The sequence below is a fragment of the Peromyscus eremicus genome, chromosome 3, assembly GCF_949786415.1.
Source record: "Peromyscus eremicus chromosome 3, PerEre_H2_v1, whole genome shotgun sequence".
Lineage (NCBI taxonomy): Eukaryota > Metazoa > Chordata > Mammalia > Rodentia > Cricetidae > Peromyscus > Peromyscus eremicus.
Window position 1 is genome coordinate 133,464,631 of NC_081418.1, and position 27,906 is coordinate 133,492,536.

Genomic DNA, 27,906 nt, shown 5'->3' on the forward strand with positions numbered 1-27,906 from the left:
AAACGTTTTCACAGGTTGAGACCCTGGATTTCTTTAATTAAAAAAGAAAGCAAAGATGACTTGCACCTTTGACTGCTTCCTGTTGTTACCATCCCTCTAGCAGTCTCTGAGGGTCTGAGGAGGACTGTGTAGAGTTGCTTTGCAGTGCTGACCTGGCTGGAGCCCAAATACTGCCCTTTGCTTTGAGTCTGGAGTGAGTCACTTAAATGTCCCTTATGTGGGATTAGGACAGGAAAAAAGTGTGAAATTTTCCAACTACAGAATTCTAAAGTGCCATCATGTTGTTTATAGGTCTTTCGTGGCTTGATAGCTAGAATCGGGCTCTGGGCCATGGTTATAAATCCACATGTAGCCCAAATAACTCATTAAGCAGTCCTGTTCTAAAGGAAATAGACCCACGCTCTAGAGGCCCCAGAATCTGTGTTACTTTGTGGTGGGATCTCTGGTTTTCTTCTGTTTGTAGTAAAATGCTGGTTAGCCTGTTCTTGCTCATTTGCTTCTACCAGTACTTCTAAACTTGTACTGCACTTTTCTCACAGATTTGTAGTTTGGCGTTTTATATTTTTCCCAATCTTAAAGACAGGGAATGGAGGCAGAAGTGGACATGGAGGGCTCTGCAGTTCTCTGCTCTGGGTAGGGAACACTGCTGCCCCGGTCCCTCCTGCTGGCTCAGGGAAGTGTCTTACCCACGTACCTATGAGAAAAGGTTTTGAATCCTCTCCCACTTCTTTCTGTTTAGGCCCATGTGCCCAGAATCACAGGCTGATCTTCCTATAATAGTGAACTACTCCTAAGGCACTAAGTAACTACACGGCTCATCTGAACACAGGAGATAGGGAAAAGGCAGGACCATGTTACCTTTAGAGAAGGAAATGAAATGATGTCATTCTCACTTCTCAATACTCTTGCAATGGTAGTGGGATTTTTTGTTTTCTTTCTACACAGAAAAATTAATGTTATTTTTTAAAAAGGCATCTCATTTGTTGTTTGCATCCTTCCCCAGTATTTTAAATGAAAAGAATACACCACTTTTTGTACAAAAACATAATAATTAAAAAACATACAAAACATGCTGGCTTTGTCATTTGTGTCTGGGAGAATAAAGAGTGGAATGGAGTAAGACAATGGAGACCACTTTTCAGCCTTTTACTGAGGAAGAAAAAATATTTAATATTTTGTTGTATAAGGAATAGTGCCCAAGGCAGGTGCTTACAATCCTGACCTTAGCCCCACACACTCCTGTTTGTAAAGCTATAGGAAAGAGCAGAGTTGGGATAGAAAAGAAAAGGTTGAAGATGGTAACAAATCAGAAGGGGCGGGGATGAATGACAACAGCCACACCTGTCAGTCAAACACCTTTAGTCCCTGCAGCGAATCAGATACCGACCAAGTGTCTACCCTGGCTGGTGACCCTGCCACGGACGCAGGAAGAAATAGTCATATCTAAGGGAGAAAATGAACAGAAAACTGAGCTATAGCCACAAGAGATAATCCAGAGGAGAGCACCAGGTTTCGCTACCTGTGTCACACAAGCTGGGAAAACTGACCTCTCCCACTGGGGAGGCAAACCCACATATCACCCATTTCCTTGCCTTACCAAACAAGACATTCTTCCTCTTGGAGAAGTGACATCCTAGCTAGTCACTCCACTCCCAGATAAGGTGGAGCAGCAGTCCTAGTCTCTAGTCTGCCTGCTTAAAAACTGGATTAGGGTAGGTGTGATTAGTGAGAATGGGGTGTGTGTGTGTGTGTGTGTGCCCCCCCCGCGCGTGCGCACAGGTGAAACCCAGAGAAAATGTCAAAGCTGCCACCATGTAGCACCAACAACCAATTCTTGCACTTCTGTCTCTACACCCCCCATAGGGGATCACAGAGGAACAGCTCGCTCTTCTTCCCTGCAAAGTCTGCTGGCCCCAGGTTAGAACCTGAATGGTTGGGGCATCTGCTTTAGGCTGATTTGTGCAGAGGACCACATTAGGTCTCCTTGAGGACATTGATCTTGGCACAGATCTTGAGGGCAGGACCTAATTTGATGTTCATGGCACTCATAAGATGTTCTTCTTTAAGTAATAAAAGGGCCTGTCCATCAATCTCCTGGGAACGAAACTCTTCTGCAATCTCTTGGCAGCCTAAAAGGAAAAGATGGGAACACGTGAGAAACTGCATGGTGGCATCAGAAGACATGGGAAGAAACTAAAGAGAAACAGGCCCAGTGATAGCTAATTCTAAAGCACCCTCCTAAATTCAGTAATAGATCTGAGGCAAGCTTTGAAAGCAAGTGAAATTACAGCCACCAGCTACTCTATATATCTTCAAGAAAACAGGTTCACAGAAATAACTTCGTAATTCCTTTAGAGATTTAAAAAAAAAAAAATACACTTTAGTTGGGTGGTGCTGGTGCACGCCTTTAATCTCAACATTCAAGAGGCAGAGATGGGGATCTCTGAGTTCACCAGCCTGGTCTACACAGCAAGTTACAGGACAGTCAGGGCTGCTATGCAAAGAAAAACTACACACATGGTCTCTTTAACAATGGCAAAAAGAGCTCTCTGTTCCTGGACCCTGGACAGTGGAGGTTGACCGAGCAGAGCTCCAGAGAACACCACTGGACAGTGATACACCTTCCCCAGACCCCGCGACCTACCTATCCCTTCATTTGCTGGATTTAGCCTTGTGATAATGTGAGCCTGAAGCTGCCAACAGCTACCATATGGAACCTAAAGAATGCTGACAGAACCAAGCAAGCTACAGAAAGAAACCCAACGAGTTTCACTCCATAGCCCAGGAGCAACAGGGCTGCTCAACTATAATAATGAGATCTTGTCTCAAAAATAAAACCATGTCCAAACCTCAAAAAAAAAAAAAAAAAAAAAATGGCAAAAGATTAACAGCTTCTGCAACATTTTCCTTTAAGGACCCAGAATTCAGACAAAAACCGTGTTTAATGGAGGCGGTACTCCCTTGAAGAAATTGAGTCAGCAAAGGGCTTTTCTAATGTACTCCACTGAAAAAGTCATGTATGCTTGGTTACTCACATACAACAAATAAAGAGATTTTTATCCAAAAAAATCCAAGTGAGAAATACGGTTAATTCAAAATAAAAACAAATACCAAAAAACCCCCGCAGATACTGTAATTAATGGTGTCAGCCCAGAAGGAAATTAGTGAACGACACTGTAGAAAAGCAGCCCCCGTGCTGCCAGACACAAGCCCAGCTGCTTCCAGGTCAGTCAGGTGCCCTTGTGGGATGACCTCAGGGAATTCGGGCCTGGTTCTGCTGAAGAGGCTCCCAGTACCTTGCAGAGAAGCAATAAACTCGTAGACCTCCTCCACACTCCATCGGCTGGGATTACTGGACAGAAACACAGGGTTGATGCCATGCAGTTCTGGTGTAGGTGGAGCTGTAATGGTGTTTCCTAGGTCACGGTCTCCATGTCCAGGTCGTACTGACAATGGCCCAGGAGATGTTGGGGAGAGTGCTTCATCATAACTGGAATTATCCGAGCCCCGGCTAGAGTCCTCCTGGCCCTTCAGAAGAGACAGCAAACCCGTGCGGCAGTGAGAGCAGCAGCCTGAGCAAGGTCCTTCTCCACCTCCCTTCCCAGCAACCCTGGGCTAAACAGGAAAACCATCTTAACAGGCAAACCAAGGCTGTACTTCATTTGCAGATGCCCAAAGCCTACTCTAAAGCACCGTTCAAATATCATTTCTCTGACTGTCCCTGAATTATCTCAAGTACAGTGAAGGATTCATCACGGACGTACAAACTTGTAGTCAGATGGAAGGAGGCAGGAGAGTCTCTCACAAAGTCAGGGTCAAACCAGAGCTCTGTACCCAGTGCTTTTACCCGGGCAAAGGAACGGGGGTGGGGCACTCTACAGGCGAGCTGACTCTGACAGCGACTCACCCGATGGCGCTTGCCCTGGATCTTAGCACGCGCAATGTCAGAAGAGCTGCGGCGGGGTCCTCGCCTCCGGACACGGGCATAGCTGGCTTCCTGAAACTCCTTCATCTTTTTCCTCTTCAGGCGGAACTGGTGGCTACAGCTCACATTGTACCTACAGGTCAGGGTACACAGAAGACGTCACGGTGCTGTGGAAACACCACACTGCCCTTCCATAAATGTGAACTGGTCCTGGAAGAGTTGACTCAGCGGGACAGAATGAAAGAGAAGAGGGATAAAGCACCAGTTATGAGAAAGACAGACACTCAACGGGAAATTCAATGAGGGCTAGCCGGCTGGTGCCCAGCGTACCTCTTTGCACACGTCATGGAGCAAAACCTCTTAGAGCCACGAAACTGCTCTGCCGGGGCGTACTTCCCACAGTACTCGCACTTTAGGAGATTGGCTTTCTTATCTAACTCTGGAAAACAAGGCATTCGTAAGTTACTGTGAGTCTCTGCTGCCCCACAATTGTTATTAGGCTCAGAACTGGATACTCATTTTTTTTTTTTTTTTTTTTTTTTTGGTTTTTCGAGACAGGGTTTCTCTGTGTAGCTTTGCACCTTTCCTGGAACTCACTTGGTAGCCCAGGCTGGCCTCGAACTCACAGAGATCCGCCTGCCTCTGCCTCCCGAGTGCTGGGATTAAAGGCGTGCGCCACCACCGCCCGGCTGGATACTCATTTTTAACCTAACTGAGAATGCCTAAAAGCAAACACCCTAAAGGATTGTCCCTCAAGAAGTGCATGGTTTGGCATAAGAGTACAGGCCTATTATCTCAGCACACAGGATACTGAGGCAGGAAGGTGAACGTCAGCCTTAGCTCCACATACAGCAAGTCAGAGACATATCTAGGTGCAGGGCAAGACTCTGGAGAGACAGAGACTTTCAAATCTTCTCAACCTTAAATCAGATTATTTCCATGTTAGCTATCTTACTCATTTTACTCTGGTTCAACTCAAATTTCAGATAGGACTCTGTTCTGAATATGGAAGAGGCTAACAAATAAAGAGATACAACACTCTTCTTCCACAAAGACCTACAAAAGCGTAGGCAAAAATGTTTACAGTGCCTTCTGTATGGTTCCACACACTCAGCAGAACACGTCTGTGCAAGACAGACTTTCCTTAAATGTCCTACTTTCAATACATAAGGACTGGGTAGGTGTGGTGACCCAAGCCTGTAATCCCCAGACTCAGGAGGATCTGAAGTTAAAAGCCAGCCTGGGCTACATGGTGAGACCTTGTCTCAAAAGAATGACCTCTCGGGATGTAGCTCAGTAGTAGAACTTTTGCGTAGTATGTGCTAGAAGTGGGTTCAGTCCTCATCCCCATCAGACATCTCCAAGAGCATCCACTCCTTACCTACAGAGGGGCTGTCTCCTCCCAAAGGGCCACTTGACTGACTCTCATTCAGCCCCGTCAGAAGGCCAGCCTGCAGTGGCTTCTCAGATTCCTTCAGTAACTGAGAACATCCCACCTGTCCCAGAGAAAGACCAGTTAAGGTAGCCTAAGTCCTTTTTGCCCCTCTACAGCCTTCCACGACATTTCCCATGTCCCTGCCTGGATGAGCCCAGAGCTGAAGGCCAAATCTGGCTCACAGGGGATCTCTTTCTTTCTTTTTTTTCTTAAGATATTTTTGGGAGGAAATAGGGGAGGGAGTGGGGGCTGAGTTTCACTGTACAGCCCTGGCTATCCTAGAAGTTGCTATGTAGACCAGGCTGGCCTTGAACTCAGTGATCTGCCTGCTCTTCTGCCACCTAAAGGCTCAAATTAAAAGTGTGTGCCACCACACTCAGCCGGGGTGTGTGTGTGTGTGTGTGTGTGTGTGTGTGTGTGTGTGTGTGTGTGTGTGGTGTGTGTGGGGTGTGTGTGTGTGTGTGTGTGTGTGTGTGTGTGTACATGTACGCCAGGTAACCAAAGTCGGATACTCAAGAGCTGGAGTTAGTATAGTATAAGCGGTTGTAAACTGTGTGGCATGGGGGCTGGGAACGCAACTCAGGTCCTCTGCAAGAGCAATATATGCTGCTAACTGCTGGGGCGTCTCTCCAGCCCCAGGCTCTTTCAATATGGCAGCCAAGGGTCTCTAACTGACTTTTTCCATCTACGTCAATGAAGAACAAATTCTTACACTTACTGCCTCCACCAAGGTATAAGGAATGCAAGAGGAATCAAGACGACTCGGTTGTGGTCCTGGTTTCCTTCCTTATGACCACCTAGTGTACTTAACTAAACAACCTTCCTGTCTTCTGTTCCCAGTATTTTCACTTTCTGGTCCAAAAGCTTCCCTTGCATTCCTTCCCTCCTCTGTAACTAAGTAAGCAGCATAATGAACCGTTCTCTAATGACTAAGTAGTTCTGCGCTTTCTGTTCTTAGGGGAATCTGAAAAAAAAAAGATCATCTCTCTCCTCCCAGTCCCACTCTCAGGCTCTGCCCTCACCGGGAAAGGCTCTGCTCCTTCCTGGATAACAAAGCCTTCAATGATGTGCGTGAGAATCTGTGGCTTCACAATGGCCTGTGGGGGTTTTGAGTCACCCATCTGTCTGGACACCAAGGCTAGAGTAGGAGGCGGTGCTGATGGGGTAGGGACCAAGGCTACTAAGTCACTGCTTGGAGGATTAGCATTCAAACTGGCCACTGGTTCAGCTTTCTCTGAAAACAAAACAAAACAAAACAAAAACACACATTAAGGAACAGCTATGATGTGACACCACTAACTCCCCTACTACTGAGGCAGCCTGATCTTCCACAACATGCTCATCTTTGATCACTCAGCATAGAGCCCATGTTTCTCTATCTATTTACTGCTCACCAAGCTCAGGCCCATTTTCTACTGAACTAGATTTATCTCTTAGCTCCTGTGTTACTCACCTCCAACACTGTTCTTCTCCTCCAGCACCTTTGGGCTCTCTGATGCTGGTGATGCCTTTGCGGGAAGCATAGAGCCCAACGTGGTGGCGTCCTCTCTCTCCTCCTCAGACTCAGCTTTTCGTTTCACAGCCAATGTCTGGGGTTTACCCTAGAAGATGAGCAACCAAGAAAGTAGCCAAGATCTAGGTGTGAAAGGAACACTGTAACTGCATACTTCCTGAGAATATTCTTAGTTCCAGATGCTCAAATTTGTTTATTTCCTTTGATACACTAAACTTCTTGGTCATCCCCAATTAGTGTAACTTCTGGATCAGGACAAGAAAGACATCACTTAGTCCTGACTTGGGATTGAAAGACTCACTGTAGAGCAACTAAGAACTGTTGGCATTACGAAGACGGACTTGGTTAAAGCATTCTTTTTTTTTTTTTTTTTTTTGGTTTTTCGAGACAGGGTTTCTCTGTGTAGCTTTGGTACCTGTCCTGGATCTCACTCTGTAGGCCTTGAACTCACAGAGATCCACATGGCTCTGCCTCCCGAGTGCTGGGATTAAAGGCATGCACCACCACTGCCCAGTGGCACTCTTGATCTAATTACTATACATATAAAAACTCTAAGATTTTAGTAATAAATTTATGAATTTGAAGTTTATTTTATATATTTTTAGGTTTATGTAAACATATATTTAACATATATAAACATATAGATATAAAAACCTCACTCTTTTAAAAAAGAGCACATACATGCCAGCATTCACCTCCTCAACTCTTCATTCACCTATTAAATTAAGTTCTATTTCGACTCAGTCCCAAGCCCACAAGGATGCAGATAAGTAGTAATATCTTCGAAATAATCAAACAGCACTCACCGGCAGGTGCACAGACTGCATGTAGAAAGCAGCAGGAACTTGGGCCACGACAGGGGAGGAAGCTGTAGGCCCACCCTTGACCACATGTGCCGTTCCCTGCACAGGAGCAAGGGTCATCCCCGGCGCCAACACGGGAGGACACTCCTGAAGTGCACCAGAAGCCTGTGATGAAGGTGGCGAGGAGGCCAGATGGGCCTGGCCAGGCTGGACTGCCCCTGGCATTCCCCGGGAAGTAGGTACAGCAGCTGCCAGCTGTGCTAATCCCAAAGCCTGTGCCTGAGCTGTACCTGGCTGCCGGGTACCGACAACTTGCACAGGGATATGTGGTGGTGGCTGCTGGGTGGCTGACATCTTAGCAGCTCCGAGTTGAGGAGGTTTGATGGGTGCTACAGGTGGTTTGGACTGAATGGGGATGGGTGGTTTGGGGGTTGGGTCAGGTGGAAGAGACAGGGGTGAAGACTGAAGCATTGGTTGGACCACCAGGGTCTGAGCTTGCTGTTGGGACTGGGAAGGTGGGACCTGCTGAGTAGGTGGGACCTGGGCTGGCTGAGGGGCAGTGAGGGTTGTTGCTTGCGGCTGCTGTTGCTGCTGCTGCTGCTGCTGCTGCTGCTGCTGGGCCAACTGGAGGTGTGTGGCTGTGTGAAGCAACTGGGACTGGCGGTGCTGGAACTGCTGCTGGTGGTGGATGGCGATCTGCTGCTGGATCACCACTTGTTTTTGCTGGAGGTGGATCTGCTGCTGCTGCTGAATCAGTGAATGGGGCTGGATCTGTGTGTATGTGGCTATGTGTAAAACAAGCCAGATGAAACAAAGAGGAAAAGAGCAGAAAATAATAATCCTAAATTAAAAACAAAGCCGTCTGTCTAAGATGTACCCAATGCTGGAATCAATGAATGAAAATCTCATCATTTGGGAATCAGACAGTGAATGGAAATCAAGCCTTCATAGAACTTCAACATCACTTTATTCACACTCTTTCCACTGAGTTAGACATTACTGATGACCTCCAGGACATCACTTTATTCACACTCTTTCCACTGAGTTAGACATTACTGACGACCTCCAGGACAAAGGTCTCAAGGGCACAGCCTGGAAGCTCAAGTACTCAGGAGACTCGGGCGAGTCCAAGGCCTGCCTAAGCAACTTAGTGAGCGGTTTCTCCAAATGTAAGTTAAAAAGAAAGACAGGCCTAAGGGTGTTCTGTGATAGAAACTTGCCTTGGCATGTTTAAGGCCTAGATTCAACCCCAAGAAGTGTGTGCATGCATGCACACACACACACACACACACACACACACACACACACACACAACACACACACACAGTGGAAGAAAGAGATGAATGGAGGTCCCTTAAGTCAGTAATCACCTTCAGTCAGTTCTTTTTTTCTTTGCTATAACCATCCTACCCTTTCACTCGGTACTTAGCAAAGAATGGTTGACCCCTCCTTCATTACCTCAAGACCAAATCCGTGTTTTATTCATTTTGACATCCCTAGAACCCATTCTAGTGTTTGATACATAAGATGTATTTAAATATTCATGGAAAGAATAAATACCCAGAGGTAAAGGTATCAACATCCTGTACAAATGCCTCCATTTTAAAGTTCATCACATGAGGCCACCATCTAAAAACCCTTAAGAACGCAGACACAGGCTCTGACCACTGTTTGCTCCGCTGCAAACTGCATGTTATTAGACTGTCCAAAGAATGCACAAAGCGTGTGGTCTGAAAGCACTCTGGGACAGGAAGGCTAAGGTATCTATCTAAGTATCTACTATCAGTCATGTTTGTGATGAAATTATCCAAACGTATCAATGATTAAGGTGATAGAAACAAAGAAGACAAAAACCAACATTACCAAGTGTAGACACTGGCTACATTTGACCCAGTCTGAAAGCAAGTAAAAACTAGGTTACTGTTCTTATTAACTCCGTTTGTCCTGACTATTGATATAAGTAATCACAAGTCAACCACACACACTAAGGCAGCCTCTCGCTGGTCTTAAGTACCTTTGGGATTTATACTCTAGCTAAAAAGAGGAGAGCATTCATACTTGATGCTGCACCGTAAGTAGCATCAGAACAGGGAATCTGCCTTCAAAGATTCATCTCTAGCACATTTGTCAATTCCATTAGAATTCCATGAACTACTGAATAGGACAAACTGTAAAACTCAGAGCCCCTATGAAAATAGACAGAGCACTTTAGAGGCAGTTTGCTGCTTGGAGGAAACTGGTAAGATCTTCAACTGTTCATTATCCTGTCACTGAGCTAGCATGTTCAAGATTTTCTTTCCTTCTGCCATTCCATTGCCAAGAATTTTTAAAAAGGGGGAGGGGGACTCTAAATACTTCAAATGACTTCTGAGAGATTAATGACACTGTGAGAGGTGACACCTTACCTGAGCTAATAAGCGTCTGGCTGGGGGCAGGCGTGGCCGTCCGGGTCAGGTTCATGCCCACACTCTGCTGGCCACTCCCATCTGCGTCTGCCTTCTTGGCTGCTGCACTCTCCGCCTCTGTTTGGCTGCCCTGGCTCACAGTCACTGTTTGAGCTGGGGGTAAGGGCTGCACCACTCCTGTGCCCTTCCGGGGACAGCTTCCACCACCCAATCCTGAAGACGGCAACTGGCCCAAGCCCCCAGGCGCCTGGCCACCTCCACCTGGACCCATAGAGCCTGGGAGGCTATTCCCACTGCCTCCACTAGCTTGACTAAGGTTGAGTGACTGGCCTGAGGCCCCAGAAGAAGCCTGTGCCACAGCTAGGGCCTGGCTAGAAGCCTGGGAGAGGCCAGAAACAGGAGAAGCTCCAGGAGGGATGGCCTTCTGAGTGGAGCCTGGCATCTGGGGTCCTTGAGCTGAGGCCTGCTGGTTCCTCACTGCCAAGTTCTGCACCTGGAAGACATAATATATGGGTGTGTGTAGATTCCTGTGACTGACTCACAAGCGCAAAACTAGCTACACTGTAATACTTCACAGCCTACCTGACTTCGCCCTGACTTCTACACCAATATACTTAAGTCCTTCCAGTCTCCCAAAGAGCTTTGTACACACATCTGAATTTTTAGTCTGCCATTCACTATCAAGTCTACCATCAAATTTCAACATTTATTCATTCAAAATATGTCTCTGACTTTCTCTTTCTTCATATTCACTTGGCATCTACTAAATATGTACACTATACTTCACGTACCGCCTTGGACAATGGAAACATATGCGTTCTGTGCCCCTGCTGCATGGTTTCCATGAGAGTAGAAAATCAGCAAGTATAACACAGCACTATATACACACATATAAACCAAGTTTTAAAGGAGTACAGAGCATGAAAATCAACTCCAACTGGGAGACCAAAGATTCCTCAACAGAGGAAGTCTGTACCAAGGCTCAGAGGTGAGACGGTGAAGGGGAGGATCTAAAGGCATATCTAAAAGCATCTGCAAGGCCACAGAACCAAAACATAACATCATGCTTTAATATAAATATTTCATTGTATTGAGTTACAAGGAGTAGAAAAATAAAAAACAAGAAAGGTAGTTGGGGCTATGCTGGGTCACAAAGAGTGTTAAAATAAACAGTCTGAATTGTAACTTACAAACATCAAATTTAATCTATCTTGTTTACTATTAACATTCATAGAATGTAACACAGTTGGCATGAACAGAGAGGGAAAGAAAAATAGCTACCTAGTTGATTCTATTAATCAGAACACTATCACAATTAATCTTAATAATAATCAGAATAAACATGATAAAAATCTATAGCTGAAGCCATTTCTTTATAAACATTTTGAGGAAGAAATTGCCATCATATCCTAATGATGACTAGTCACATCTTTACACACACACACACACACACATACATACATACACACACTGGAATTCCACAACCCAAACTGCCATCCACAGAAGAAGGGTACTATATTTAGACAACAGATTATTATATAAAAATTAAAAGTATAGGGGCTGGAGAGATGGCTCAGAGGTTAAGAGCACTGACTGCTCTTCCAGAGGTCCTGAGTTCAATTCCCAGCAACCACATGGTGGCTCACGACCATCCGTAACGAGATTTGGTGCCCTCTTCTGGCCTGCAGACATAACACTGTATACATAATAAATAAATAAATCTTTAAAAAAAAAAAATTAAAAGTATAAATAATGACTATAAGACAACTATATCTTGTAATATGCTGTGAAGAAAACATTCTCAGGCCAGGTGCAGAGGCATGCTGCTGTTATCCATGTTGCTGAGGCTGAGGCTAGACCAGTATTCGAGGCTGATCTAGCCAACACAGCAAGACACAAGCGAAACTGTATTCTCAAAAAGACTGCAGACAGCTAAGTTTCTTTAAATACAAATAAAACATGTCATATACAAAACACATAACAATACTTATATTACAATGTGCTATGTATATAATTATATCATGTTATATATTGTATACATGCATACATATAAAAACATGGTATCTAGACCCTGCTTCAAATTAATCCATGGTCAGAGGGCAGGAGCCTGAATAGAATGACTACATACTGATAATTGTTGAAATTCAATGGTAAATACACAGATTCAATTTGTGCACATATCTGCATTTCCCATGAAAATTAATTTTCAAAGTAAATTTTAGAAATATGTAAAGAGGCAATGAAGCTATATTAAAAGGGACCAATGGAAGGATGATCCTAGAAATCAGTACATACACTTGATACCATGGATAAAGGCAGTCCTAGACACAGTGAGAAACTGCTCAATACATTATGTCTTTGGTTTGAAGCACTGGGGCTTCAATCCGGGGCATCTTTCACATACAAGGCAAGGACTCCATCACTGAGCTACACCCCCAACCTGCTTCCTACTCCTACTAAAGATAGCTGAGTAAGAAGCTAGAGAGGCCGGGCGGTGGTGGCGCACGCCTTTAGTCCCAGCACTCGGGAGGCAGAGCCAGACGGATCTCTGTGAGTTCGAGGCCAGCCTGGGCTACCAAGTGAGTCCCAGGAAAGGAGCAAAGCTACACAGAGAAACCCTGTCTCGAAAAACCAAAAAAAAAAAAAAAGAAGAAGAAGAAGCTAGAGAGATGGCTCAGGGGACTAAGGCACTTACTGATCTTGCAGAGGACCCAAGTTCTATTCCCAGATCCTATATGGTAGTTCAGACCCTCCTCAAAATCTAGTTCTGAGCTCCAACAAGCCTCTGCAGGTCCCTGCATGCACATGCAATACATAAACTCACACAGGCATACACGTATGTACAGAGAGAAATAATTTTTTATTTAAAACTGCATTTTTAAAAAAATGAGCCCGAGAAACCCTGTCTCGAAAAACCAAAAAAAAAATAAAAAAATAAAAATAAAAAAATGAGCCCTGAGAGTACCAATAAGATGGTAATAAACCACATCACTAGGACTGATGAAATTTTGTGTACTAAAGGCACAATTTTTTAAAGTTAGTAACAAAATACCTTTCTTGCTTTCTCTGTACATATGTGAGTGTTCATGTATATGCAGATGCTCATGTGTGGGGATATAGATACACATGTGTACACATCCACATGCAGGTCAAAGGAGCACTATGCAATTCCTCAGGTGCCACCTTTTCTGAGACAGTATCTCTCGCTATCTGGAACTCACCTATTGGACTAGACTAACTGGACAGGGAGTCAAGGATCCATCTGTTTCTACCTCACCACCACTGGAATTACAAGCAAGCACCACATGACTGGGTGGGGTTTTTGGTTTTTTGAGACAGGGTTTCTCTGTGTAGTCCTGGTTGTCCTGGAATTCACTCTATAGACCAGGCTGGCCTCAAACTCACAGAAATCCACCTGCCTCTGCCTCCCAAGTGCTGGGAATAAAGGTGTACACCACCATTGCCCTCCTGTTTTATTTTTTTTTAACAAGGGTTGTGAATACAGAACTCAGGTCCTCATGCTTCCAGGGTGAGCATTTTATTGTTGTTCTAAAGTCATCTTGATAGAAACATGGAAGAGGATTTACAAGCAGTCCTGAGTAAAGTCAGGAAAACCACTTAGAAAACCAGCACAGGCCAGGCGGTGGTGGCGCACACCTTTAATCCCAGCACTCGGGAAGCAGAGGCAGGCGGATCTATGTGAGTTCGAGGCCAGCCTGGGCTACCAAGTGAGTTCCAGGAAAGGAGCAAAGCTACACAGAGAAACCCTGTCTCGAAAAACCAAAAAACAAGAAAGAAAGAAAAGAAAAGAAAAGAAAACCAGCATAGTACAGCCAAGTGAAGGTAAGAATTTGAATCCAGAACAGTGGGAGAGAAGGCCAGCTTTGCAGAGGCTCCTGTAACTCCCATCAGAAGTGAGAACTAGGCTGACTACAGCTTCCCTTCCGCAATGGCCATTCCACATTTTCCTACTCTCCCTACACCTCAGAACCTCTTTACCTCTGCAGAGAGAGTGAAAGCATCATGGCTTCTACCACCTATGCATTTACCAGCATGTGGCACATCACCCCCTTTTTCTCTCTACTCTTCCTCCTAACAATGGGCATCCTCTGCTCTGGATCCTCGCCCTCCTGCTTTTCTAGAAAGCTTACCCTATCAACTCTCTCTTAGTCTTGGCTCTATCAGTCACTCCTGCCTGTGTGAGCTGCCTGGGTCCCTTTCCCTGTCTATTCCCCCTGCCCCAGCTTCATTCTCCTTTCCCTGCTCTCCAACCCTCGGCTAAATAAACTCTTGTGCATCCACTGTACTCATTCACACTCTCCACACAGGCTTCAAACTCAATACTCCTTCAAGTTCAATCCCCCTCCAAGTCCTCTGAAGTAGCTCTCCCTCTAAATTAACAAATCATCCTTGTTTTCCTCTTTTACACTGAAAAGAAATGAGAGGTCCCACCCCATATCCACCGCAGTCTTGTAATTTCTGTTCCTGTCTTCATGATACTCCACAGGACAGACTTTCTCCTCTCTCTGTTGTTCTTTCCTGCTTCCCTGTCAGCCATCATCTTCAAATTTTCTAAGGGCTCATTCCAACCCTCAGAGTTCTACTAGACATTCTTCTTTTCAGTCCACACGCTCTCCATACACAATTTTAAACATTTCCTTAACTTCAACAGATGTACCATATATGTCTACCATTTTCACATGTTTAGCTCCAAGGTAGCTCTCCTAAACTCAGGAGCATGCACAGAGCTGCTGTCTCGATATCTCACATGTCTCAAAAGCATCTCTAATTTGGCATGTCCAAAAGTGAACTTCAACCTAATCCCATTTCTCCAGTATACAGCACCAACAATCTACAGTGCTCTTTCAGGCCCCATACCTGGCACCTCCCTCAAGTCCCCCAAACTGAATCGGCTCACCTTCAATAATCTTGTTCATCTCAAATCCATGCATTCCTGTCCATCTTTATTGCTATGCACCCCAACACCACCTTTCTCCTATATTATTCTTTTTTTTTTTATTTATTTATTATGTATACAATGTTCTGCCTGCATGTATATCTGCAGGCCAGAAGAGGGCACCAGATCTCATTACAGATGGTTGTGAGCCACCATGTGGTTGCTGGGAATTGAACTCAGGACCTCTGGAAGAGCAGTCAGTGCTCTTAACCTCTGAGCCATCTCTCCAGCCCCCTATATTATTCTTTTCCCTAGTAACACATTCAACACAGCCTTTAAACTAAAAAAGAAAAAAAGGACATACTCCTTGTCACTTTCATGCTTAAAATCTTACAGTAGCTTCCCATTACCCTTGATATAAGGCCTAAAGTCCTAAACACAGCCCCAAAAACCTTGTGAGATAAAGTACTTCCCAAGGTCTAGTCCTCCCGGAAAAATAAGCCATCTTGTAACTCATCAAACAAAGCAACTTTCCTTTCCTCAAAATCTTCAGACATCATGTTTTCCAGGCACTCAACATCTCCTTACATCCATACCTGGCTAACTTCTACAGAGCCCATTTTAAATGTCACCTCCTAGATTTCTAGCCCATCCAAAGACTAAGTGCCTTTCTTTATTCTTAGAACACCGTATTCTTGCTAATGAAGCAATTGTTATACCACTCAGGTAACTGTTTGCTTAATAACTGGTACTTTAAAGGTCTATAGTCTCCATAAATGTAGGTATCATGACTTTCCTGAGCATCTAAGACTACAGAGTGACTGATAACAGTTAATAATCTTAAACATTAAGTCCAGCTATGATACAAGTACTTCTAATCAACTCAATTAGTCCTCACAGCATGCCATGCATTAGATATACTCTATCTACTGTACAGATGAATCTTTGGGCCACAGCACAAAGACGTTAGATCACTTACTCAAGGTGCTATAGTTAAATGCAGAGCTGCAGCCTGACCCAGACACCATGTGCACATTCTAGCCACTATGCTCATATTCAGTGTCAGCAGATGGATGAGGGATGGATGGACGATGGATGATGGATGATGGATAAAGAACTGCCAGGAGAGCACCGGCAGCCTCCTGTTTGCCTTCCACTGCTAGAAGAGTCTACAAAGGTATTTTATAACTAGATGACTCCAAGAGTCTTTTGGCAGTTCCCCTCCCCAGGCTCACTCATGCTCCTTGATTCTTTCTGAAGTATTCTTCTTATTCTGTTCATCTGCTGTCCAACAGCCAACAATGGTCTCTCTGGTATTATGAAGTTATCTCCATGAACTTGAGTACAGCCTCCTTTCCTCGGCTTTTAGGCTCCTTCCTAATAATGGCATCTTGACCATTAGGTCCATTGTCTCCTTGCTTTGTTTTTGACAAAACTGGAGATCCAACCCAATGTGCATGCCAGGCAAAGGCTCTACCACAGGGCTACATCAGAGCCCTGCTGTCGCTACTCCCCACCCCTCCCACGGGGGTCCATGTATATAACTGAGCTGTGACCTCACACTTGCTCTTCTTTTTCAATTTTCTCCTCACTCCCAGATCAAAACTGCCTACCCTCAAGTCTCCACTTGAGTATCCTGCAAAGTAACAGCCAGTTCTTGAAACTCACGTGTCACTCAGGGTTAGTTACATTTCCTATGACACTGCCATACTCCAAGCTCTTTGAAGAGTTGACTCATCTCTTTTAATCCTCCAAAGCTCTAAATACATACCCATGCAGAATATATGTATCTACTTTTTGATAGATTAAAAGAATGAGACAACCATTATAAGGCCCTAATTTACATCTCATCCGTATGCTAACAATAAAAATATTTGTGTTTTGAAAGTCACAAAAAGCAAATGGAAGAAAGACTTTACCGAGAACATGAACAGGGAGGGACAGGAGACTGAAAGTTGAGAACTATAGTAAGTCAAGAACAAAGGGAACCAAACATTCTACCAGCAACTCAGCCAGGGCTAGTTCACATCTAACTTTACAGAATTCCCCCCAATATCCCTAACTTCAGGTGACATTTCTATGAGGGACTTAAGATTTAATAAAACTAAGCTACAGTGGACAAAAGGATGCCAAGAAAAATCAACTTGTATTGTAAGACTTCCAGGTCCACAGGGATCTTTTTAGGCAATTCTACTTCCTTCTTTAGCTCAAATCAAATGACAAGTTTTAAGGGATGTACAGGAGTTGAGGAAAGGGGCCTGGTCTACAGTCATCCCCTTCATGCTCCCGGGCTGCTCCACACTGAGTGGTTGCCACTGACCTGATCTGCATCTGCATGAACTCCCGGAGACTGAGCGGGTGGCACCTCCTGCTGGACTGCAGCCACTGCCCCATTGGGCATCAGGATGAGTTGGGAGGCTAGAGGCACATTCCGGCCCAAGGTCCGGTTAACCTGCAATAGGTTTCCCAGCTGTGGCTGGCGAGGAGAGGAGGAAGGAGAGGAAAAGAAGAGAAGAGGAGAGGAGACAGAAGAAATGGAAGGAAAGGACCACAAGACAAAATAAACAGCAGATATTAAACAACTGAGCCTGCCCCTTTCCACACCAACCCAAGAACCTCTCATTCTCCAAACGTGAGGAATCATCCAGAAGAAAACCTAGAATGTACAGAAGACTACAGAATGATAATGAAGAGTCAAACATCAAAGACATTTAGACAACAAGGATGTTAGACACATAGTTCTACACAGAAATAGATAAGCTGAGAGATACTTAGAATCTGGGTACCCAAGTTGCACATTTAAAGGTTAGACTATTATCTCTAACACTGATTTTTCAAATGTCAAGGCCACATCTTCCAGCAGAGGATCTCAGTGTTATCTAAAAGCATCTTTTCTAGCCTACATAAGGCACAGGGAGTAGAACAACTTGTCTTGAAACATGTGGATGATCAGAGTTAAATAAAACAGCTCTCAGGCTAAGGGTATCGTTCAGGGCAGAGCACTTGCCTAGTATGCATGAGGCCCTGGGTTCCCTCCCTGACACCACAAAAGTAAATAAATAAAATACTTCCATTCTTTGCCAGGAAGACGAATTACGAACTATGTCCCTAGGACAATGGAGGCTATGGCTATGACTTACCCGCAGATACATCTGGGCCTGGGACTGGTTGAGGGGTGGGGAAGTAGTGTTCCCCAGTAACACAGATTGGGTCAAGGTGGTAGCACTGGGAGAGCTCACACTCTGGGATCGACTGATGAGCTGGGCGGCTGATGTGGTCGCCAGGTTGATCTGTACGGTACATGAAGGAACCAGGACTAAGGATTGAGAAGAAATCAAAGAGCAGACACACAACTGACAACTTCAGAGTGGAACAATCAAGAACAGGGTGCTACTTTCATGAAATCAGGGGCAATAAATTACAACTTCCTGTCTAAAACTGTCATCCTATACACTTTGGAGTATTACCAAAGCAAAAGACAATCAAAAAAGAAAGCCCACAACCACCAAGGTCAACACTTGAGCAAGCAAAGGAAGAAAATGGACAGATTTTCTTTCTCTCTGAAAAAGCAACTTTTCGTTTGTTATCTCTTCTTCCCCCAAATTTTTTCCTTCCTTCTTTATGTCTGCCCATTTCAACACTCCTATACAGCAAACCATACATAGTAATGCATGCCTATAATCCCAGCACTCAGGAGGGAGAGGCAGGTGGATGACTGTAAGTACAAGGCAGCACGGACTAGCCAGGGAAAGCCTGTCTGAAAACAAAGACTCCGACAGAGAGGAGTTCCCTGTTCTTTTATTGCCAATAAGAGCAATAATACCCACTGATGACATGATAAACCTTCTCAGATCAGCTGCAAAGAGCAGACGTTGACAGACACTGCCCTCAAGGAGAGACAGCACTCACCGAGGCCTGGGTGGTAGCGCTCTGCTGCTGTGCAGTGCTGCTGTTTGGGGAGCTAGCCTGCCGACTGGCAGCAATTGTGGCCTGTTAAAGGGGAAGCATAACAGAAACAATGAAGAGGCTGTGTGTTTCCGTCTTCTAGTTTTAATTCATGACATAAAACAGAAATGTCAGGTAAGAACAGAGAGACTCTATGTTAAAGTAAGGAAAAAATACATCATTATCCTTGTAACCTCAAACGACCATATAAGCCTGCCCAATAACATCAGGGCAGTAGGCAATCTGTCCTCTCCTCTCACACTCTTTATCGGGCCGAAGAACTACACCTTCAAGTCACATCATGAGTCACTGATACATCTAACACAGAGTTGTCTAATACAACATCAAATGAGCCACTTATATAATTTCCTACTATGCATATTTAAAAAGTATTAAGTGGGATGATATAAATTTCAGTAACTTATTTAATACAATACATACAAAATAAATATTATCATTTAGGGAGGGATGGAGGGTTGGGACTGAACCCAGGTTTCACACATTTAAGGCACATGCTTTTAGCTCAAAGATCCATCTCTGCCCCCAAATATTATCATCTCAACATTAAACTAATATAGGAATTATTGAGATATCTTACCTTCTTTTTGTAAACTGAAGTCTTCTATAATCTTATAATGTCATCTCAACTTGAACTAGCCACATTTCAAGTACTCAATAGCTACATATGGCTGGGAGCTAACATATTAGACAGAGCAGGTGTCCAACACAGCCAATCAATCTATAGAGAGTCTCCACAGTTCACACTGCAAGCCCAGAATGTAGGAACCACCCTCTTTCCTTTAAGTACAGGAGGCAACAGAAGGCTTTGGTGTAGAATGAGGTTTGCCCCAGACTGCTCTTCTACCCTAAACCTGCAGTACCTAACCCCTCCCTCCCATTCCAGCTGGCTGCTGACCTCTCACCTGCTGAACGGCTGCCAGGCTATGCAGCTGGGCATTACTGAGCTGCTGCTGGAGCATGAACTGGTGAAAATACTGAGCTGCATTGGGCTGCCGCTGCAGTGCTTGCAGAGCCTAGAAGACAGGATACAGAATTAAGAACAACCATTTCTAATCCTATGTGCATCACCGCAACTGCCAGAAAGGGAGTCAGGAAGGAGACAAACCAAAGGAGATGGAGGCGGAACCATCATCATATCTGACTTGTCGTTACTATGTTGGGTCCAGTAGTCTATACAGCCATCTAAAGCAGGATAAACAACTGATTATATGGTCTGTCCTCACATACAAGGAAAAGCAAACCAGTGCACATGAACTTTTACTTCCCAAAATGAGTCCTGGAAACATACGGCAAGATCTGCACAAACTGCAAATAAATGGGATACTGATTAGTAGAAGGAAAAAAGCTGGGCATGTGGCAGATGCACTCAAAAGAGTGAGGCAGGAACATGATGAGTTCCAGGCCAACCAGGGCTACAGAGTAAGCCATATCTCAAATACATAAATACACATTAATAATAAAAGGAAAAGGCGGCCGGGCGGTGGTGGCGCACGCCTTTAATCCCAGCACTCGGGAGGCAGAGCCAGGTGGATCTCTGTGAGTTCGAGGCCAGCCTGGGCTACCAAGTGAGTTCCAGGAAAGGCGCAAAGCTACACAGAGAAACCCTGTCTCGGAAAAAAAAAAAAAAAGGAAAAGGCGATATATTGGAGGTGTCCAGCGAAGATATACAGATCCCTGAGTTTTGGAGACAGATGACAGAAAAGCAGTGGTGACTTCTGAACAATTCTACTAGGCAAAATTGTCAACTAATTGACATTTTCAAATATCTACTGTACAATATCAATGACTACTTATGAAAATGATAGTGATCATTTTAGTGTCAACTGAATTTTGCTATGTTCTTACTCTTTAATAACTACAACTGTTCTACCACAAAAAAATGCTTCATTTCCAAACAAGATGTTTTCCAAACAGTCCAAAAGTAAATGTCTAAAAAGGTTCATGATATTTCTATTAGTCAGAATAATTTATAAGGCCCGAAGTTGAAAACTTGACTACTGGAGCAGGAAAGAGAGCTTGTTGGGAAAGGGCACTTGCAGCACAAGCCCAAGGACCTGAGTTCGATCCCCAGAACAATGTAAAACAAAAGGCCAGATGCAGTGGTGCACATCTGTAATCCCGGCACTTTTTTTGTCTGTTTAGTTTTGGTTTTTCCTTGGTTTTTTGAGACAGGGTTTCTCTGTGTAGCCCTGGCTGCCCTAGAACTCACTTTGTAGACCAGGCTGGCCTTGAACTCAGAGATCCACCTGCCTCTGCCTTCCGGGTACTGGGATTAAAGGCGTGTGTAACCACTGTCAGGCTACTAACACTCTTAAAATGAGATGATGGTAGATGGAAACAGAACTGGCCAGAAGCTCATGCATGGACCAACTGGACCTGTATATACTGCATAGCCGAAACAAAACCCATGAGTTGTCCTCTGACCTCCACATATCCAGCACTATAAACATACACATAATAGTAAATAAGTAAATAAATACTTTTAAACAATGAAAAGAAATAGCTAATTAAAACCTAGTTCAATAGACTGAACCTTATTTATTCATGTGTGAACTTTATAATACTTTGTTTTAATCAATGAACCACATTCTCCAGCTCTGTCTTTTAGTATTTTTATTTCAAGACAAGTTCTCACTAAGTTGCCCAAGCTGCATTGAACTTGGTACATAGCTAAAACCAAAACAAAATAACCAAATTTCCTTCTGGGTTTGCTTGCTCTGATTCTGTAAACTGCTAAGACTAAAGTGGAAGAAAGCTCATTCTTGACCTACTCCAGAAAAACCTGGCTGATGGTCTTCCGTATCCTCGCCTAACCCAAGCCAGTACTCCCAGAACTCGCGGGCACTTGGCTGTGCTGAGCTCACCTGCACTGCCTGCCGCTCATACAGGGACATTTGCGCTATCTGCGGCCGAGAGCTGCCCCCTGAGCTGGAACTCCCGTTGGTGGAGCTAGAGTTCTGCTCGCTCTCAGTCTCCATGATCGTGGTCCAGGGTCCCCAAGGATGGTGCTCTGACTCAAGCCCTAGACGGGAATCAGTAAAGGATTAAAGTTATACCTCGAAGCTAAAAATGCCATTTCATATTATTATTATTATTATTACTATTATTATATTATTATTCAAAACCACAGTAAGTTCACAAAGTATCTAAGACTCTTCCTCTGAGGTCTTAGAACTCCAAAATCTGCAACACAATCTTACAGTCATGTTTCTTCACTCCATCATCTTTTCAAACTAGTCACTGTCTCAAAAGAAAGAACCTTACATAACCCCTCCCGAATAGCATTAAATAAAATGACCAGACTATAACAAGACACCTTACATCCCCCAGCACTTTTCAACAGTTTAAAATCGACCCATTTAAAACTTGCTGTTATTTTTATCTCCGTCAAACCATTATCATCATGACAATGGACAGCATTTCCTGTGAAGCCTCTAGGTGCCTCCTTTCCTTGGCCCAGACCCTTCACCTATACTGTTTTTTTACAGTGTTGTATAGTATTAGTGTCCCCATTTTATAATAGTGGAAACAAGGATTTTCTGTGTATCAAGTCTTTATACTGCCCTGTCTCTTCCCCAAACAAAAAAGCAAACAAACAACAACAACAAAAAAAAACCAAACTGTCATTAAGGCAGTGTCATTCAGTGTGAGTATTCTCATTCACAGAAGAGAGCCCAGATACTGATGAGGTAGACAGTGGACAGGTCATAGAAGGGGATAAACGCTGGGGACAGAAGAGCTAGCCTACTGCCCACTTATCCAAAGTAGCTGACTGGCTTCAGGCCAAGCTACTAATTAAAGCCTCAGGCTTGTCACTTATATAACTTCAGTGTCCCTATTAGCAAATAAGTGAACATGCTACATACTCCCAAGTATGTAACATTAAGTAACATTCCGACTCAAACAAAGAAGATTCAACTTTATTAAAGTGTAAGAATTTACCCTCTAGAAGGGACATCAAAATTAGCAAAAGTAAACAGAAATATATATGAGTCAAAAAACGAAAAAGAGACATGAGAAGCAAATAGAAACATTCTTCTAAAGCAGCACTAAAATGACATTATTTTTCTTCTTATTTTTTTCTTTCTTTTGTTAAACTTTCACTGTATCTTCTTCACTTGTGAAACACCAGACTACTAGAATATCAGGTCACCAAAACACTATGTGGCTTACCAATATAAATGTCTGACGACAATTTCTGCTAAGGGCTGTCTACAGTTTCATTAGGTGAACTGATTTATCTCAGGAATGCACCCCAAACCAGCAAACAAGTAAATAAAAGTCAAACTCTTGGCCTTGGCAATTAAAGTTGCGATTTCTCCTAATTCTTTCCCCAGCATCTCATCACACCACCGTCCCCAGAGAACTCTACCCATTTTAGGAAAAGCAAAGGTCACTCCACACATGGATATAATGGAAGAGGTACACAGAGGACATTTTATCAGCTTCACCTCCAGTCTACCTTTCTCCCCACATCTTTTGCCAAAAATATCAAACAGATACAGACCCATGAATCCTCAATATCAGCATGTGAAGAAAAAGAGGGGGTAAGGATTAGAGGCAGCATGGCACAGTTGTATGTATAGATTACTGGACTTATCTCACTGGACTCAGAGACATCAGACCCTGTTACTTGCAATAGAGGCTTGTATTAAAAAATGTTCATAAATTCAACGACCCCCTCATTTCCCCCAGATCGTAAAACAGAAAAGGGCCAATTTAAAGTCTTTCCACTGGGGAAATTGCCATCAAAAACCTTGCAGGCACATAAATCTACTCATTTTTTAATTCATATTGTGAGTTCCAGATTAAACACAGAAAGTGAAGACAACAGTTCAGGCGGCAACCTGAACTAAATATTAAAAACTGGGAGAAGAGTGAAAGGCCATCCTAAAAGGTACCACCATTCGAGTGTGGGTGTGTAAGGATTCAACTGGGGCAGATGCACACCCATGGGAGGGGACTAGAAAGTAATCTTGAGGTGGATACCGTACTGGGCCTATTGGGTCAAGTGTTGGAAGAAGTCCTCGTCCCTGAGTATAAAACTCTGTTGCAGTAAGAATGGAGCGAGAAGCAGGGGTTGGGGGTGCCTCGGAAAGACTCCCAGGGGTTCCTGTTCTACACAGAACCGTGATGAAAACGCAGTTCCAAAGAGAAATCAAACACACCGGGAGAAGGGGGTGGACACCGTGCTGTGCCCGGAGCGAACGGACTCGGTAAGCAGGGAAATGGACATTCTAATAGTAGGGAGCCAAGCAGGAGGGGCACACAAGTCAAGGAACTGGAGCCCGGGGAGCCCGGCGGAGCGCGAGAAGCAGGGGAATAACCAGACAGCATGCTCGGGTGTGGAGGACCGAAGTCGGGGAAGGGAGAAATGAATGAGAAGACGAGCGAGCGGCCAGAGGCAACGAGGTGACGGACAGACAGCCCCGAGCACAGCGGGCGCAAAGCACGGAGACCGGGACGCGCAGCACCGAAGCAGCACCGCAGAGCGCAGCGGAGCGGGAGGCAGGAGCGCGGCTGGGGGGAGGTACCTGGGCGTTGCACACGCCGAGGTGGCTGAGGAAACATCCCCGCGCCGCCGAGCCCCCGGGATGCGGCCCCTCCCCGGCCCGCGGCCGCCCGGTTACCTTCGCGCCGGGCTCCGCACCCGAGTCCTCGCGGGGGGCGTCCACCTCAGGGGCGGGGGGAGGGGGGGGTCCGCTGGGCCTCGGCGGCGCGCCGCCTCCTCCCCTTCCTGGAGGGGCGGGGGCCCAGGCGCGGTGGGAGGTGCCCGGCGCGGCCGCCGCTCCCCGCCCCTCCCGCCGTCCCGGTGCCGGCCGCGCCGCGGCTCCGCCAGGCCGGGGGGCTCGCACGGGCCTGTCACTTCCTGCCCCGCCGCGAGGGTGGGGGCCTCGGCCGGGGGGCCGCGGGCAGGCGGGGAGGGGGCTGCGGGGAGGTGCTTCCGGGGCAGCCGACCCCTCCCCCGGCCCGCCCCCTCCCCGCGCCCGCCCTCGCGCGGGTCCCTCGCTTCCTGCCGGCGCCCGTTGCCATGGCGACGCCGCTCCCGGGCCTCCGCGCTCGAGGCCCGAGTGGTTTGGGTTTGTTTTTTTTTTTTTTCCCCCCTTGGCTCTGGTTCTCTTTCTCCTCCTTTCTTCCCCCCTTCTTTCTCTCCGAATTCCGCTCGCCGTCTGAAAGGACGGAGCTAAGAGAGCGCCGGCCTCTAGAGGGACTCACCTCCGAGAAGAGAGGGAGATGGGAGAGGGGAGGGAAGTGACGTGAAAGGGGGGGAAAAAGAAGGTATTTTCTGCAGCTTCTGGGAATAGGGGCTCAAAAGAAAGGATCAAAGGGACTAGCAGGCAGAGAGGGAGGAAGCGGAGCAAAGACCCTTGAGAGACGACGGGCCGTGAAAGGAAATAGAGCAGAGGGAAGGAGAGGGGAGGAAAGAGAAACTTTGAGGTTGAGGGAACGGCGAGAGAATGCTGATTGTTTAATCCCTCGCCTCAACTCCAAGAAGGCGGGAAAGAACGCTGCCCAGAAACCGAACCCGTTAGAAGCTGCAATGCATTTAAAAAGCAGGAACCCGAGGCAGCTTGCTTTGAATAACATTTAAGTCGGTGATTTCAGGGTTGATTGTGTGCTTGTGCATCTCTGAAGTCGCATGCACGTGTGAAAGAATTAGAACGCCCAAAACAATGGAAAAGGCGGGGTGTAAAGAGATGAACAATGGTGCTGCCTCTTGAAAGACTGAGCAAACGGTGGGGGAGGCTTGTTTTATTTGTAACACTGATTTATCAGGATTTAGTTATTCTCAGTCTTTCTGTCTTCTTAGAACACCTACTGTGTGCCGGCCTCTCTTGGAAGCTTGAATCTTATCGGTACAAAGATAACTGCTCTCCATTGCCTTTACCGAAGGGTGTTGCCTTGTGATAATAGCTGGGATTTATGCTTTATCTGATGCTATCATAGTCTTTTGCCAACCTCAGCCATAATTAGTTGTTTCTCAAGCCCACTCTTCAGTTCTCTCCTTTGAAAGCCCATGTGTAATTTGTAGAGAAAAAAAACTTGAAGCACTCTCATTATAAATTAGATCCATTTGTGTTTGTATTGACTCCCACTCTTAATTTGTTATAGCTAGATTTATGTAAGGTAAGATCTGTACTAGGCATCTAGGAACCAGTTAAACAAGTATGCAAACCCCAAAGGGCAGCCAAAGGACTGGGGAGGCAGAAACAAGGGTGTGGAGAGGTGAAGGGGTTTGCTGCCAGGCCATGGAAGATAGGTGTTGGCTGGGGATGAATGGAAATATTCTGGCAGGAAGAGCCAGTGGTTAAAAACCAGCTGGAACGTTACCCACTTAGTTCAAATCTAGGTCTTCAGTACGTCAAAGGTTATAGCTTTCTTGCAGAGGCTTAGGAATGGCTTATTGAGCCAACACTGTATTTAACTCCAATGAAGAAAAATATAGAGGTGATTTTTCAGATTATACCCTTTCAGGACAAGAAACACGGCTCCTGTGAAGAACTTTCACCTCTACTGAGTCCAGACATGGCCTGTACTGTGTTCTCAGAAGAATCCAGATGTCAGAGGTTATATCCTTATTTTCCCAATAACCTATAGGATGTGAATAGATGTTCATGGCCTTTCCTGTTGTTGCAGCCCCCTTGATGGTGAAGAATTACTACTGCTGCACAGAGCTATATTCCACCTCAAGATTTTTTTTATTATGTATTTATTTTGCAACCCAGGATCATTGGTTTCTTCATCTACTGGGTGACATTAGGGGATTAACAGTGACATAATTTTGTTGAGCTTCTGATTTGACTTTAGAATAATTCATTGCAGCACATGCTGCATTGATTATGGGCCAGGAGTTCAATTCTCATGTAAAGGTCCCCAAGACAGGTCACTTTTCCGGGTCATAGGTCTAAGTAATTTCCACCAAAATAAATTTAACTTAGTGAAAAAAAAAGGTATCCACAGCAAACTGAATTTACAAGAAAGCCTCCATTTTCAAGAAAATTATTTTCATACCATGAATTACCTTGAGAACAGTTCATCTCCACCTAAACAAATCAACAATTTTGTTCCCTAGAGGATCTTCAGCTGACTTTTTCCCCCCATTTTTTCCTTCTTATTTTGCTAAACTTTCTCATTTTCATTTAATGATTCTTCTGGAGTTAGTCTTTTCTCTTTCAAACCAAACAGTTCAACTGAATGGAGGCTGGATAATTTCTTTGCTCTACATGACACTCAAGGCCATTAGCCCAAACAGGTGAAAAGGAAATGCCTTCCACTTGTTTTGTAGAGATCTGAGCCCTCCTGCAAATTCAGCCACCTCAAGAAGGGCGGGGATTTGCAAGGCGATTTGGCAGCAACGAAAACAAATAGAAAGTCAGATAAAGGACTCCTGCTCATCCACTGAGCACGGCGTGGTGTTTTTAAGCTGATCTAGGAGGAGATAGTTCTTACTTGAGAACTAACCAAGTGAAAATGAGGGGACACATTCTCATGCAAATGTGGGGCGATTGTAAAGAAACAAGTCAACGGCCCATCACCCAATACATATCCCATCCCATCTGTGGCTGATCTTAAGGTCCAGCTGGAAGAAAGGAGAAGGAACATTAAGAGCATTTTGAGACTCTGATATTTAACGCCAAGTGTTACCGTTGGTTTTCAGCAGAGAAAACGGCATTTCAGGGCTGGAGCTAACCCAATAAACGTTTGTCATTCTCCAGTGTATCTAAACCATTCTTTGTGGTTTATTTAGCTTACATCACTACTTACTCATAATTTCGTGAACAAGTTCACACATCAATGAGTTTAATTAATGAACTTATCCCAGGCACTAGGTTTTTAAGGCCTCAAATAGGCTTTTCTGGTTAGTGTTTCAGAGTTAGGATACAGATTCATGATGAGATCCAACACTAGATTTATACCCTGTGGGGTTATGTCTCCAGGCCAAGAAAGCTAGGCATTGGGA

General features: G+C 44.9%; 1 protein-coding gene across 3 annotated transcripts; it reads right to left on the reverse strand.

Moving 5' to 3' along the window:
• Nucleotides 1–1,129: 1,129 nt before the first annotated feature.
• Nucleotides 1,130–24,701, reverse strand: Phc1 (polyhomeotic homolog 1). 3 transcript variants are annotated; one of them, XM_059258532.1, is made up of 15 exons: nucleotides 24,575–24,701; nucleotides 21,809–21,966; nucleotides 19,847–19,957; nucleotides 18,888–18,968; nucleotides 18,119–18,268; nucleotides 17,299–17,430; nucleotides 10,082–10,574; nucleotides 7,680–8,461; nucleotides 6,814–6,961; nucleotides 6,383–6,594; nucleotides 5,307–5,421; nucleotides 4,256–4,364; nucleotides 3,908–4,058; nucleotides 3,297–3,528; nucleotides 1,130–2,129 (listed from the first exon to the last, which is right to left on the reverse strand). In XM_059258532.1, exons 2-15 carry the CDS (start codon nucleotides 21,920–21,922, stop codon nucleotides 1,975–1,977), a joined length of 2,985 nt encoding a protein of 994 aa, XP_059114515.1. In that variant the 5' UTR covers nucleotides 21,923–21,966; nucleotides 24,575–24,701; the 3' UTR covers nucleotides 1,130–1,974. The 3 variants fall into 3 exon arrangements, with proteins under 3 accessions (XP_059114515.1, XP_059114514.1, XP_059114516.1); XM_059258531.1 differs by having other exon boundaries at nucleotides 17,299–17,454; XM_059258533.1 differs by lacking the exon at nucleotides 17,299–17,430.
• Nucleotides 24,702–27,906: the final 3,205 nt, after the last annotated feature.